This window comes from Hippoglossus hippoglossus, chromosome 17 (assembly GCF_009819705.1).
Source record: "Hippoglossus hippoglossus isolate fHipHip1 chromosome 17, fHipHip1.pri, whole genome shotgun sequence".
Lineage (NCBI taxonomy): Eukaryota > Metazoa > Chordata > Actinopteri > Pleuronectiformes > Pleuronectidae > Hippoglossus > Hippoglossus hippoglossus.
The window spans coordinates 21,007,520-21,019,946 of NC_047167.1; the positions used below are offsets into that span (position 1 = coordinate 21,007,520).

The 12,427-nt window shown below is 47.1% G+C and overlaps 2 protein-coding genes and 1 long non-coding RNA gene across 3 annotated transcripts in view; 1 reads left to right on the top strand and 2 right to left on the bottom strand.

Moving 5' to 3' along the window:
- Positions 1-279: 279 nt before the first annotated feature.
- si:ch211-155e24.3 (uncharacterized protein LOC100150696 homolog) lies at positions 280-3,970 on the bottom strand. The gene is made up of 5 exons (XM_034614682.1): positions 3,431-3,970; positions 2,110-2,216; positions 1,869-1,968; positions 1,329-1,669; positions 280-1,292 (listed from the first exon to the last, which is right to left on the bottom strand). The coding sequence occupies exons 1-5, from the start codon at positions 3,642-3,644 to the stop codon at positions 711-713; spliced, it is 1,344 nt and encodes a 447-aa protein (XP_034470573.1). The 5' UTR covers positions 3,645-3,970; the 3' UTR covers positions 280-710.
- Positions 3,971-6,383: 2,413 nt separating this feature from the next.
- LOC117778847 lies at positions 6,384-9,669 on the bottom strand. Its single transcript, XR_004616855.1, has 3 exons — positions 9,464-9,669; positions 8,985-9,162; positions 6,384-6,515 (listed from the first exon to the last, which is right to left on the bottom strand). It is a non-coding gene; the product is annotated as an uncharacterized LOC117778847 (long non-coding RNA).
- si:dkeyp-68b7.12 (rho GTPase-activating protein 30) overlaps positions 6,482-12,427 on the top strand; it is a 12,924-nt gene continuing 6,978 nt past the window's right edge. The window contains exons 1-12 of the mRNA XM_034614668.1: positions 6,482-6,619; positions 7,092-7,194; positions 7,365-7,509; positions 7,711-7,793; positions 8,435-8,542; positions 8,734-8,852; positions 9,018-9,192; positions 9,489-9,586; positions 9,770-9,841; positions 10,251-10,988; positions 11,194-11,402; positions 11,554-12,134. Of these exons, the coding sequence (XP_034470559.1) occupies positions 6,532-6,619; positions 7,092-7,194; positions 7,365-7,509; positions 7,711-7,793; positions 8,435-8,542; positions 8,734-8,852; positions 9,018-9,192; positions 9,489-9,586; positions 9,770-9,841; positions 10,251-10,988; positions 11,194-11,402; positions 11,554-12,134 (2,519 nt within the window). The 5' untranslated portion in view covers positions 6,482-6,531. The remainder of the gene's footprint in view (positions 6,620-7,091; positions 7,195-7,364; positions 7,510-7,710; positions 7,794-8,434; positions 8,543-8,733; positions 8,853-9,017; positions 9,193-9,488; positions 9,587-9,769; positions 9,842-10,250; positions 10,989-11,193; positions 11,403-11,553; positions 12,135-12,427) is intronic.

Consider the following 12,427-nt stretch of genomic DNA (forward strand, 5'->3'; position numbering starts at 1 on the left):
GTTTTTTTAACAAGTTGTTGAACCTGTTGAACCTGTTGAACAGATTTTCACACACGTCGTCGTGGAGTTCATCCTCACACACGTCCCTCAGCTGTTTCCTGAAGAAGGTCAGGGGACACACACGCACATACAGACACGCACACACACACACACACACACACACACACACACACACACACACACACACACACACACACACACACACACACACACACACACACACACACACGACTGGAAACGAGTGGCTGCTACGAGAGGTTGAAAACACAGTAAACCAGACACTGTTTGAACCTTTAATCTAAATTAGAGCTGTGAGGATTAGTCCATTAATCAATTAAATACATTTGCCTCTCAAATATTTGCTGTTTCAGCTTCTCACATGTGAGAATTTGATGCTTTTCTCTGTCACGAATAGATTAATAAATTAAATATCTTTGGGTTTTGTCCGACGAAGGAAAAACATTTGATCTGTGAGAAATATGAAAAGAGGTTATTGTTTTTCTGACACAACTAAATTCTGGAGCTACAACACGAGACCAGTCCACATTAAATCATATGTTAAAATATTAAACAAACGTAGTGAGAACAACAACAATAGAAATGACAAATACAATTAAACCAGTTTTATCACTATGTGCTTAAAAAAACTACAACATTTCTTTAAGTGACCGGACACAGGAACCGGACGTGTATAAAAAGACCCGTTGAGCTCAGTGCGCGGTCTTCTGGTGGGACTTGAGGCTGGAGCGCTGGGTGAAGCACTTCCCGCACAGCGCGCACTCGTACGGCTTCTCGCCGCTGTGCACCACGGCGTGGCGTATGAGGTTGCACTGCTTGGTGAAGCTGCGGCCGCACTGCACGCAGCTGAACGGCTTCTCGCCCGTGTGACTCCTCAGGTGCTCCTTCAGCTGACTGAACCTCATGAAGCTCTTGTCGCAGTACGTGCAGCTGAACCTCTTCTCGCCGATGCCGGACCTCCAGGGCGTCCTCATCCTCCTCGCCAGGCCGAAGCTGCCGCGGCCGCTCTGCCCGCAGAGGGAGGAGGCGGCCGGGCTCGGATCCTCGTCTCGGCTCCTGAGCGAGGGGGGAGTGAAGTCTCTGCGCTGGTGCTGCGACTGGTGAGCGATGGAGCTTTGATCCGGGGAGTTGATCTGAGCGTTGAGTCCGTCCTCTGCTTGTGGTCGTCGACATCCAAATCCAAATGTTCTGGACGCTCGTCTTTTCACTCGAACCAGGACGGAGTGAGACTTCCCTGCTGAGTGAGTTCTGGGCACCGCGTCCTCTGAATGAGTTTCGCTCTGAGGCGTGAACACGGCGGGAATCTGCTTCCCCTGCCGCCCCCCCGCCGTGTAGGAGAAGCTGGGATCGGCTGCGTCCCGGCAGAGACCGGACAACCACAGCTGATCGTGACCGTCCACCGTCACAGACGTGTGGCAGGAATCGAGCGGCGCCTCGTTCTCGTCTGGTTCGTCCTCCCTCTCGTGTTTCACCACGAGTTCTGAGCCGCTCAGCTGCTGCTCTGGTGGCAAAGTGTCGCACCCGGCTGGTTCTGGTTCAGGTTCAGGTCCTGGTTCTGCTGGGTCCTCGGCTGAGAGGTAGTGATCCACGAAGGCGTCGGTCTGCTGAGGTGGCGAGGATTTGAAACACGGGGACGGTTCTGCTGCAGAAACTAAACACAGCAAAGGAACCACATGTGAGCTTCATTTAAGATCTGGTGGGAACAATTAAAGATTGATAAGGAATTAGTCAGTTAGGAAAGAGGAAGTAGACGAGGAAGCAGACGAGGAAGTGACGTCCGACGGGTCAACGTCAGCTGATTGAAAACCTGAGGGTCTTTGTGTGTGGCAGTAGTTTGTGTCGTCACTCACTCAGCTTGTCGTCCGTGTCGTTCTTCCACTCGTCCTCCTCTGCACACTCTTCTTTAATCTGCACATGTTGGGCTTCGTCAGGAGCCTCCAGGTCGGCGCGCTGCAACACGAGCATCAACACTTACTGAGTGGGAATAAACTACACAGAGGTTTTATCTATCTATCTATCTATCTATCTATCCATCTATCCATCTATCTATCTATCTGTCTATCTATCTCTCCATCCATCCTGTGCTCTTACCTGCTGTGTTTGCTGTGAGGCCTCAGCTTCCATCTGTGTGTCCCAGTCTAGGATCTGAGTTTGTTTACTGAGAATCACTTTGACCAGAGGAGAACATCTGTCCCCTGCTGGAGGGTAAACAGACACACACACACACACACAATGATGTTTCAGAAAGTAAACACACCAAGTGGATGAAGAGGACTCTCCTCCTCCTCCTCACTTCTTCTCCAGGCCCTCAGCCTGCTCCTCCTCACCCCTCCTCCTCCTCTCCTCCCCCTCCTCCTCACCTCTCCCCCTCCTCCTCCTCCTCTACTCTCCTCCTCCTCACCTCTCCTCCGGGCCCTCAGCCTGCTCCTCCTCACCTCTCCCCTCCTCCTCTCCTCACCTCTCCTCACCTCTCCCCTCCTCCTTCTCACCTCTCCCCTCCTCCTCTCCTCACCTCACCTCCCCCCCTCCTCCTCCTCCTCCTCCTCCTCACCTCTCCTCCGGGCCCTCAGCCTGCTCCTCCTCACCTCTCCCCTCCTCCTCTCCTCACCTCACCTCCCCCCCTCCTCCTCCTCCTCCTCCTCACCTCTCCTCCGGGCCCTCAGCCTGCTCCTCCTCACCTCTCCCCTCCTCCTCTCCTCACCTCACCTCTCCTCTCCACCTCCTCCTCCTCCTCCTCACCTCTGCTCCGGACCCTCAGCCTCCTCCTCCTCCTCCTCACCTCTCCTCCGGGCCCTCAGCCTGCTCCTCCTCACCTCTCCCCTCCTCCTTCTCACCTCTCCCCTCCTCCTCTCCTCACCTCACCTCCCCCCCTCCTCCTCCTCCTCCTCCTCACCTCTCCTCCGGGCCCTCAGCCTGCTCCTCCTCACCTCTCCCCTCCTCCTCTCCTCACCTCACCTCTCCTCTCCACCTCCTCCTCCTCCTCCTCACCTCTCCTCCGGGCCCTCAGCCTGCTCCTCCTCACCTCACCTCTCCTCCTCCTCCTCCTCACCTCTCTTCCTCCTCCTCCTCACCTCTCCTCCGGGCCCTCAGCCTCCTCTCCTCTTCCTCCTCTCCTCACCTCTCCTCCGGGCCCTCAGCCTGCTCCTCCTCCTCCTCCTCTCCTCCTCCTCTCCACCTCCTCCTCCTCCTCCTCACCTCTCCTCCGGGCCCTCAGCCTGCTCCTCCTCACCTCACCTCTCCTCCTCCTCCTCCTCACCTCTCTTCCTCCTCCTCCTCACCTCTCCTCCGGGCCCTCAGCCTCCTCTCCTCTTCCTCCTCTCCTCACCTCTCCTCTCCTCCGGGCCCTCAGCCTGCTCCTCCTCCTCCTCCTCTCCTCCTCTCCTCCTCTCCACCTCCTCCTCCTCCTCCTCACCTCTCCTCCGGGCCCTCAGCCTGCTCCTCCTCAGCTCGGCCTCCATCAGCTCACACTTGTTCTTCAGCAGCTCGATGTCCCTCCTGCTCCGGTTCACCTCCAGCCGCAGCACCGCGCAGCTGTCCTCCACTCGCCGGTTGATCTCCTCAACCGCCGCCTTGGCCAGCACCTCCATGACGGAGAGGAGCTGGTTCTGGAAGCCGCAGCTCTCCATCTTCTCCCGGCTTCAGCTCCTCCTCCTTCAGCTATTAGCTCAACGTGTGACTCCTGCAGGAGGAGAACGTGGACAGGTCCCGGTCACAGAAGCGTCAGGAGGCGGATGTTGTTTTCCTGCGGATGGTACCGAGGGATGACGAATTATTCACCCTTACGCTTCGCACGGGCGGTGTCTGTCCCTCCCTGGCCGTTTACATCAATAATATTTTAACATCTTCTGCAACGTGAATAAAACAAACATCTCAAAGTCTGTGCGCTTTTTAAAAACACCGTGTCCCTCGTTCCGCTTGATTTCCGCCATCTTGGCCCGTACCGGAAGTTAAAACGAGGTTACCATAGCAGCTGTCCGTGTCGTCACTGGCGATGTTACCGTAAATGTGAAACTACACGCGCACTGTCAGAAAACACGCCCTAAAGTAAATGTATACCCCAATTCAACATGACTAATATAATAAAATAATTCTTTATAGACATGATTCCTCCCTCTCTTATAAATGTATTATTATTATTATTATTATTATTATTATTATTATTACTGTTATTATTATTATTATCATTATTATTATTATTATTATTATCATTATTATTATTATTATTATTATTATCATTATTATTATCATTATTTATTGTTGATTTCATGAAACCTTTCCTTATTATTATAATTATTATGATCATTATTTTTCTTTAAATCACATTTCCTCATGTAACCATTGACATAGTCCATTATATTATATTATATTATATTATATTATAGTATATTATAACTTTATTTAAAAAGCAGTTATCTAAACAAGGTTACAAGGTGCTTCACAAAATCAATGTCAAAAATGAATTAATCAAAATAAAAGCTATTCAATTCAGTTTTTATTAAATTATATTTTATTATATTATATTATGTATTTTTTATGATTTATAAGTGACACCATTTTGAATTAATATTTATTTTAAAAAATACATACGTTTAAGAAAGTGCCACCCGTTTCTTAAAGATCAGATAACAGCTAAATTAGGTCAGCACAAGTAGCACAGAGCATATTCAGACACAGGAAGTCACAAAGCTGTTCCCCACAGATGCAAATAAGTGCAGGAAAGTAAACAAGAGAAAGATGCAACACACATATTCTGTGTATATGTATAAATGAAGTATATGCCCATTAACTCTAGTTATTTCTAGCGTAGTTCTGCTTCTGTGGCCATTTCACTAACTCAAAATACTGCGAACTCTGGAGAGCTGTGAAATCACATTTTAACAGGAACCTTATCAAATACTGACTCAGTGAAAACTTCAGTATTAACTCCTGACTCTGCATGAGAGAATCTCAGTCGATCAAATACTCCAGATGCTGCTGAATGTTGCAAAAACACAATAAAGGTGTTGAGATATACCACTTTATAGTAAATAGTATACACTACCACTGTATCTTTCATTCTGAAGTACTCTTTCATAGTAATATTGTCCCTCCATCCCAGACGTCCCCTTTGAAAGCCACACTATCCAGCTCTTCCTGGGGGATCCTGAGGTTTTCCCAGTCCAGGTGGAATATGTCGTCCCTCCAGTGACTTCTGGGTCTACCCCAGTAATAAAGTAAAATATGTAATTAGTTGTGGTGAGTACTTTTAGCCCTTTTTTCTTCCTTTGTAGTGTTTTGTCTTTGGTGTAAATTCTATTGATTGATGTACAATACTGTGTGATTTTATACTTTCTTACTGTAGTGACTGTTTGCTTTGGTACCTTCTGATTCTTTGTGGTACTTTCTGTGAGGTACCGTGTGTTAGTTTGTGGTACTTTTGCAGTACTCACTGAGGCTCTGTGTTGTCCATTAGTATCTAGTGATAAATATTAATACGTAGCCAAACACATTAGTCTTTTGTCTGTGGCTGTATTGTCCTTCATGTACATTCACTGTCCATGTTCTTGTTGTCAGGGTGAATAACACACAAGGGAAATAGATGCACTGGTTTCTCTTCTCAATCGGCAGAGGCGAAGAAACCGTGCGCCTCACACAAAGAGAAAGCACGAGAGAAGGAGACACACTCAGGAAGTTACCAGGGGAAGTTTAGTGGTTTCTTGCGTCATCATTATATGCTGCTTCTTGTGCCGATGCAGAGTGAAGGTAGGAACGCGCTTATTTCCTTCTTAACTTGTTCATTTCTCCCAACACTGGAACTCTTTCCTGGAGGTGGACGGAGAGGGAGGGATGCCGGACTGAGGGAGAGCAGGGGGCAGGTGTCAGGACGATGGAGGGGATGGGGAAGAGAGTTTGAATGTCTGTGTGAGTCTATGTGCTCAGGCTCGACTTCCGCTGCAGTGAACAAGGGGCCTCAATGGCCGTGACATGCGTGTGAGGGGAGCAGAGCCGGCCTGTAGTGAACTCAGGCCTCGGGCAGGGGCCGAGATTTGAGGTTTAGGTGCGTCCACCAGTCCAGAGTGACATTATGGTATGAGTGGAGTGAAACAGTCAGAGGCTCACTTCTCTGAATAGGAGAAGTAAAGCGGCAAGGGTGTGGCCTTTTATTCGAAGATAATTTGAGTGCATTGGGGGGGGAAGTGAAGAGCAACGTATTCTGTGCCACTTGTTGTTTGATTTTTGGAGGAGGCTGATTTAGACACAAAAAGGAATGTTTGTTATTTCTCATGTTGCAGAGAGGACGATAAATGAAAGTATGTCCTAACACATCGACTCCAACGCAACGCAGCTCACAGAGGAAGCTGCCGACAACATGCACTGAAGTGAAGGAAGCAGCAGCTCGGTCAGAATCTCTGAGATGTGCTCCACCTCTGCTCTGCCACTGCCACATTAACCAGAGCCGGCGGAGTCGGTGTGACGGGTGATAAGCGGAGCAGCTCGGTCTGGATGTGAGGAGAACTCTGCCGACAGGAAGAGATGCGAAGAGTTCGGAGAAGAGGAGGGAACAAAGAGAAGGTGTTTGGATGTGATCTGCTCGAGCACCTGAACGCCTCCTCTCAGGAGAGTGAGTAAACGGCTCCCGGGCCAAGAAACAGTCCAATTCTAATATACTGTGTTGTTTTCTGTTCCACACACTAACTATGTGTAAAACTATGTGTTATAGAAATATCCGTATATCCTGATTAATCTATTTAATCACATTTTACAGTTAAAGTTAAAATAATCCAGGTCTACTGGAATGGATTTTCATTCAGTTCATTTCATATTCTCCCACAGCTCCATTACAAATAATCATCTAAACAAAAGGACATGAAATACACCACATTGTCTCTAATGCTAATCTACATGGACGTGGCATTCAGGTGTCCACACAGAACAATAGAGAAATCAGGAACAAAGCCTATTTGTGTTTCTAGGCTACAACGAATGAAAGATTGTAGATGAAATACACAACATCAGAATGTGTGTGTTCATATTTGTTGTTTTTGAATGATTCACGTTGTACTCGGGTCATTAACGTGAGTCATTTGACACAGTTCCTCAGGTCTTACGATACTGCAGTGAGTTCGTGGAGCATCATGGCATCGTGGATGGAATCTACAGGTTGTCTGGAGTGTCGTCCAACATCCAGAAACTCAGGCAAGTTGTGTGTCCCTGTGTGTGCGCGTGTGTGTGTGTGTGTGTGTGTGTGTGTGTGTGTGTGTGTGTGTGTGTGTGTGTGTGTGTGTGTGTGTGTGTGTGTGTGTGTGTGTGCCTCTCCTTGAACCTTTATGTGTAAATGTAAACACTTCCTGTTCCCCCACCACCAGGGGGGAGTTTGAGAGTGACGGGAGCCCAGACCTGAACAAGGATGTGTATCTGCAGGACATCCACTGTATCAGCTCTCTGTGCAAAGCTTATTTCAGGGAGCTGCCGAACCCTCTGCTCACGTACCAGCTGTACGACAAGTTCGCTGTGAGTAGCTCGGTGGAATGTTTCAGAAAGATCACAGGGGGGGTAAAGAACCACCTCTGCAAAGAAAGTATGTATAAGTAAATTAGAGTAAGTCCAGATCCTCCCAGTGAACACAGACCAGCACGGACCTGATAAATGCAAAGGAGGAATTCATACAGATGGTGTGTCCCAGTGTGTTGAACTGATCCTTCTGTGTGACAGGAGGCTGTTGCCATCCAGTTGGAGGAGGATAGGCTGGTGAAGATAGGAGATGTGCTGAAGGAACTACCACCACAACATTACAGGTACGGTGCTGCACACTGACGGCCTCTTGTACTGATCCGGATGGAGATAAACTAACTTGCTGACTAATTCTTTAAGAAGCAGGAGAGAGTTGACATCCAGTCGATATCCAGACACTTTAGTGATGTCGTTTCCCTTCAAAGTTAATTTGTACAAAGTCCACATCCAGGGAAGAGTCGGCCTATTTGTTCATATGGTTAGAACTTCTCATATAGATAGATTTTATAGGAAAGGAAAGATGCACATTAGACCTTAGACCTTAATCTGGAAAAACCCTGCATGCTATGATTTTGCCTTTTAGCAGTTTTTGAAGGCTTTTATTTTTGCCTTTAATTCCACCGCCCTGTTAGCGTCATTTTCAGCAACAGCAAGCTGCGAAAACGTTTTAAATAAAAACCCAATGTGCACGACCTGTTCACCACCAAATGCAAACAAGCACTGAGCTAGAGGTGAACGCATGACTCACCAGAAATAGTGAATACATTTCTCAGGTGACCAGAAAGGAACTGCTGGTTGTGTAACTGTGAATAATTGTTGACATGAATTATTATCTCAGTGTCGTGTTCACAGCTTGTTTCTCTGCCTCCGAGCGGAGGAGCAATAATCTGTTACTCCTGGTTCCTGTCTCCACTCTGTTCCTCAGGACTCTGGAGTTCCTGATGCGTCACCTTGTCAAAATGGCTTCGTATTCCTCAGAGACCAACATGCACTCCAGGAACCTCGCCATCGTCTGGGCCCCCAATCTGCTCAGGTGCGCTGATATCAGTGGCATGTATATAGTCTGGGTTGAATACACATTAGATTTTACTCTATCTTTATTATTTATTTCATTATTAATTCCTTTCAGCATTTCTTCCCTTACGTTTTCCAGTATAATCAGTTATAAGCCACTCAATCAATTAATGATGAATCAGTGATCAATGGATCGATCTGTGTTTTAAGGTCAAAGGACATTGAGTCGACTGGGTTTAACGGCACGGCAGCCTTCATGGAGGTCAGGGTTCAGTCCATCGTCGTGGAGTTCATCCTCACACACGTCCCTCAGCTGTTTCCTGAAGAAGGTCAGGGGACACACACGCACATACAGACACACACACACACACACACACACACACACACACACACACACACACACACACACACACACACACACACACACACACACACACACACACACACACACACACGATTACCTCGGCCTCATCTCTTTCTTCTGCCGAATTCAGATGAATCGGACGAGAGAAGGAAGTCCCTCCCCTCTCCATCAACAGCGTCCAATCAGGATGAACTGTTTCTGAAGTCTGTTCCCCCTCGGCTTGTCGCCAACTATGGGAACATCAGTCCAGGAGACGGCCCACCATCCATCAGACCCTACCATGCAATCATAGAGGGAACAGACAAGTGAGGAGAGCGTCCATTTATCAGGAGAATCATTACATCACAATCCAGATTTATTTTTGATAAGGCAGAAGTAAATCATGCAGGATTCGTCCTGTAAGATGATAAATGTACTTTTATTGATCCTCGTTGGGGAAATTCAGTATGTAAATGTACTACGAATAAAATAAGAAAAGAAAGAGAATCCAAAATAAATATGATAAACACAGTAACGATATTATTCTATATATGTGCAATGTGTCAGAGAAATACAGATCAGATACAAAGCACCTACCTGTGAATGTCTGTGTTCCCCTCAGGAGGAAAGGATCTCTGAAGGGCAGGAAGTGGATGTCCATCTTCAACATCGGAGGACGATTCCAAGACACACGGAAACGACACAAACACTCAGCTAAAGGTACAAAACCTGCTCATGACTATGAATCCTACTCTGGTTTCTGTCTTTATTTCTATATATATATATATCTTAGATTATCATGTTAATGTTGATCATCTTCTATGTGTTCCAGTATTTCTTTATGTTTTATAGAATAACAGATTTATATATATATATATCTTAAAACTGTTTTTTTGGTTTCAGAGAAAGACAGACCTTCTATGAGACCAGCAAGAAGCATGGACTCCCTCAGTATCCAGTCTTATGCAAATGAAGGTGCTGCTCTTCTCACACTAATCACGATGGATTCTGTGATTCAAGATAAATCAAATACAAATAAATGTAAAAAGCAGAAAAGATTTAATTCTACATACTTAAATCGACCTGCGGGATAAACTCCACCCCTTTTTCTTGAAGGATCAGTTCATCAAAAATATTAAAAATATTTATCTTCCTCTAAGACAGAAATCTTCACTTCATGTTTTATGTATATTCACCAAAACCTTCCAGTGTTATTTCTGTCAATAGCCTCATTTACATGTTTAAACATAAAATTTCAGAAAACTTGTAATTTGAAAAACAAAAGTCATAATATATACGTTATCAACTGGAAACTGATTTGTATGTTAAATATAAGTAGAATTTGTGACCTATGTGGTTAATTACTATTTGTTTTATATTCCAGGTTCCAAACATCCTCCCCAACCCCCTCCCTCCACCGACATGTCTCCCCTCGTCACCTCCTCCCCACAGCCGGGCTCAGAGGCCGCGGCACCTCCTGGTGGAATGGGTGGCAGTGAATACGCTGTGACGTACCGCAGAGGAACAGGGTTAGTGAGCGGGGGGACCCAGGGCACCTACACTGCTCTCGACCCTGAGGGCTTAGAGGGTCTCCAGTCCAGATCCCCGGGTCTCTCAGCCAAAGCAGGACGAAGAGCGGCCATGCACATCACAGGGCCCACCATGGTTACTGTGCCACTACACATCACCTCCGGCCTGGCATTGGGGGTGCTGCAAGGGCGCGGGAGCGACCGGGTCATCCATCGTGGCAGGGATAAGGATGGAGGGGACAGGGTGGAAGGAAAGGATGGAGAAGGAAAAGGGGAGAGGAAGCAAATCAAGAGGATGGAAATGAAGGTGGAGGGAGGCAGGAAGGTTAGAAAGGAGGAGACAGACAGGGGAGGAGTTGTGGACGTGGTGGAGAAAACAGTGGTGGCAGGTGGTGTTGGCGAGGAGGAGGGTGAAGGAGCAAAGGCGGAGAAGGAGGAAGAGGACAGAAAAGGTTGTAGACGGAAGTCGGAGCTGGTGATGGTTGGTCGAAGTTTGTCCAGAGAGCAACTAGTCAAAAGCCTCAACTCCAACACAGATGATGAAGATGCAACAAGAAACGACCAACAAGACGACAGGAGCAGTGACTACATGGGTAAGTCCAGCTAGTTCATGCACTTGATCACATTTACATTCAAGGTGAATGTAATGTTATTTTCTTCCATGTCTAACGTCCTTGTAATGTGGAATGAACTGGTTTCTTTAACCCTGCATTCTTTCAATTTGAGTTTATTCTGTTGCTAGTGCAGTGTAGTCTATAGTTAACTCCTCTGTGACCGTAGGCTGTGTTTCATTCACAGATATGAAAGGTATGGAACTGGCTGATCCTCATCCAGAGGTGACCGAGCCTGAAGATGTTCGTTTTTTCGATGCGTCCGACATCCTGAACTCGACCGTGGCGGAGGGAGACGACCAGGTGCTGTCTGGCTACGTTCAGGATAACTTTGAATTCCTGGACCACATGGACTGCTGCACCATGGACCACATGGACAGCAGCAACTCATATCAGGTTTGTGTTGTATATTCTACAGATGAGGTGGTTTGAAGGTGCGTTGGCAGAAGCGGACAGTATCATTGCCAGAGAGCCAGGAGGGTTAGTTGTTGATGCAGAAAATGCTCTCTTTCTCTTTCTCTGTCTCTCTCCTCTCTTCATCTCTCAGGTGCACGAGTTCTCCGTCGAGCCTCCTGGTCACTCAGACGACGAGTATGAAGTCATGGTTCAAGCTGAGCCTCCCCCGGATCCTGCAGGGCAACATGTGCACCTGCAGCCGGATCCCGAAACACGCACCCGGAGTCAAACCGTGTTCAAACCACACAGGCCGCTGAGCCTCGACCTGCACAGCCGACACACTAAATCCCTCAGCCTGCCTTATATGACCTCTCCTGTCCACGGGCCGGACGAGTCCTGCTCTGAAGAGGAGGAAGAGGAGGAAGACCACAGTGATGAGGATGATTACAGCAGTGAGGAGGATGGAAGCATGTTTGTTAAAAGCCTCCCTGCTGATTTCCTTTTAAACAATCTGAGCAGGTTTGAACTGGACACTGATAACGTCAGAAGACTTCCTGTTGACCAACCGCAAAGCTCTGAGGATTCTGAGGCGTCGCACTCTAAAGAACCGACCCCCGGAGACCAGGAGCGAGAAGAAGTGATGGATGAAGAGGAGGGAGAAGGAAAACAGATAGTGAAGAGCGAAGAGGAAGAGGAAGATCATCAACAAGAAGATCAACCAGAAAAACAAAGGTAACAACATATCCATCTTTCAAAAACATTTCAAAATACATGTAACAAACTTATTATCAGCTTAGGTCATATCAATTACATTATGTATTAGCATTTAGTACCTTGCTCAAGGACACTTCAGATGGAATGGGGAAGACTGGGGTTGAACCACCGACCTCCTGGTTATAGAACAACCCGCTCTACACCCTGAGCCACAGCTGCCCCAAAGTAACTGTTGAAATTGTAAACTAGAAACTCATGTTGACATAGAATATTAAGCTCAACACAAAATTACCACAAAGAACACAAAATAA

What these genes read in the sequence shown, in the direction of transcription:
- si:ch211-155e24.3 (XM_034614682.1), bottom strand. Translation starts at nt 3,644, where the DNA reads ATGGAGAGCTGCGGCTTCCAGAACCAGCTCCTCTCCGTCATGGAGGTG. An exon ending in GCTGAGGGCCCGGAGGAGAG is followed by an intron (nt 2,217 to 3,430) that starts GTGAGGAGGAGG and finishes TTTACCCTCCAG; the next exon opens with CAGGGGACAGATGTTCTCCT. An exon ending in CGGCGGGGGGGCGGCAGGGG is followed by an intron (nt 1,293 to 1,328) that starts AAGCAGATTCCC and finishes CCTCAGAGCGAA; the next exon opens with ACTCATTCAGAGGACGCGGT.